The sequence below is a fragment of the Telopea speciosissima genome, chromosome 8 (assembly GCF_018873765.1).
Source record: "Telopea speciosissima isolate NSW1024214 ecotype Mountain lineage chromosome 8, Tspe_v1, whole genome shotgun sequence".
Classification (NCBI taxonomy): Eukaryota; Viridiplantae; Streptophyta; class Magnoliopsida; order Proteales; family Proteaceae; genus Telopea; species Telopea speciosissima.
This window is the reverse complement of record NC_057923.1, coordinates 26,941,436-26,943,171: the sequence shown is the minus strand read 5'-3', so window position 1 is coordinate 26,943,171 and position 1,736 is coordinate 26,941,436. Positions and strand designations below refer to the sequence as shown.

The window sequence follows — 1,736 nt, the reverse complement described above, 5'->3', positions numbered from 1 at the left end:
GTAGTATTGCCTCCATCCCATAGACCAAGGAAAAAAGGGGTTGCAGTAAAGGTTCAAATTGAGGTTCAATTGGCCCATAATGCATACGGGAGCTTTTCTGCCCAATCTTTATGGGTATCAACCATTTTCTGCAGTATGACTTTGACATTCTTGTTGGCTGCTTCACTGCCCCATTAGTCAGTGGTCTATAAGTCGTAGACTGATGACTTTGAATACCAAACTTGGTACAGAACTTGTTCATTTTTCCCCAAAAATGTGTCCCTTGATCGGATATGATGGCATGTGGCACTCCATATCTATATAATGTTCTCTTTGATGAACTTTGCTACCTTTATAGCTGCCAAGACAGCATAAGACTGCGCCTTTACCCATTTGGTGAAGTATTCTATGGCTACAAGGATGAATTCATGTCCATTAGATGCCTTTGGTGTGACTTTCCTAATTATATCAATGCCACATGTTGAGAATGACCAAGGAGCATTTAATGAATGGAGCTCTGTTGGAGAAATGTGAATGATATTGGCCAATATCTGCCATTTCTGAAATCTCCACACGAATGACATGCAACCAACTTCCATGGTTGTCCAATAATATCCTATTCTGAGGATTTTCTTGGGAGCATCCTGGCATTCATGTGTGGCCCGTAGATTCCCTGATGGATATCTTCCATGATGACTTGGGCCTGTTCCTCGTCTATGCACAGTAGTTGTATACCAACGTAGGACTTCTTGTATAGCAGGTTGCCTTGAAGTACAAACTGCATGGCGTTCTTTCACAACCACTTTCCGTTCACTGGCTATGGAATTCGGAGGATATTTTCTTTCTCTGATGAAATCAATGATGGGTGCAGACCACGACCTCCCATCAATTGTTAGAGCATTTACTGACTCTTCATATGCTGGTCCATGCCTTTTATCCACCAAAAAAGAGAACTTGAGTATCTGGAGTGCATTCAACCATTGAAGCCAAAGTAGCTAGGGCGTCAATGTATCTGTTATTGTCCCTCAGTAAATATTCGAAGGTGATTTCATCAAAGTTCTTGATCAAGTTCTCCAAATGTTCTTGGTAAGGCTTCAGCTTTTCATCCTTTGTCTTCCACTTCCCTTGAGTTTGATAAATTACGATTGATGAATCTCCATAGACTCTCAGCTTCTTGATCTCTAATGCCATGGCGGCTTTGAGACCGATTGCACATGCTTCATACTCTGTAATATTGTTGGTGCAAGGGAATTCCAGTTGGAATGAAGATGGCAGATAGAGATCATCTGGAGTTATCAACAATATTCCTACCCCATATCCTCTCTGATTGGTTGCACCATCAAAGTACAATTGCCACCAGTCCTTACAGTCTTCTTCCTCCACGTATGCTAAATCCTCATTTGGGAATGAGTCTTCTAGCAGCTGTGAATCCACCCCGGTTGGGTATGTAGCTAGATAGTCTGAGATTGCTCGTCCTTTTATGGATTTGTAGTTGACATATGTTATGTCAAATTCTGACAACAGCAATGACCATTTGGCCATCCTTCCTGTCAATGCTGGCTTCTCGAAGAGATATTTAATCGAATCCGTCCTTGAGATGAGCCGGATTTGATGTGCGATCATGTAATGTCTCAGCCTCTTGGTCGCCCAAACTAAAGCAGTGCACGTCCAATGGGTGTAACGAGTTTTGTACTCCAACAATTTCTTGCTTAAGTAGTAAACTGCGTGTTCTTCCCCACTCTTCTAATCTTGTTGCA

General features: G+C 42.1%; 1 protein-coding gene across 1 annotated transcript; it reads right to left on the bottom strand.

Moving 5' to 3' along the window:
* Positions 1-912: 912 nt before the first annotated feature.
* Positions 913-1,521, bottom strand: LOC122672211 (uncharacterized protein Mb2253c-like). Its single transcript, XM_043869706.1, has one exon. It carries the CDS (start codon positions 1,519-1,521, stop codon positions 913-915), a length of 609 nt encoding a protein of 202 aa, XP_043725641.1.
* Between the last annotated feature and the right edge of the window lie 215 nt (positions 1,522-1,736).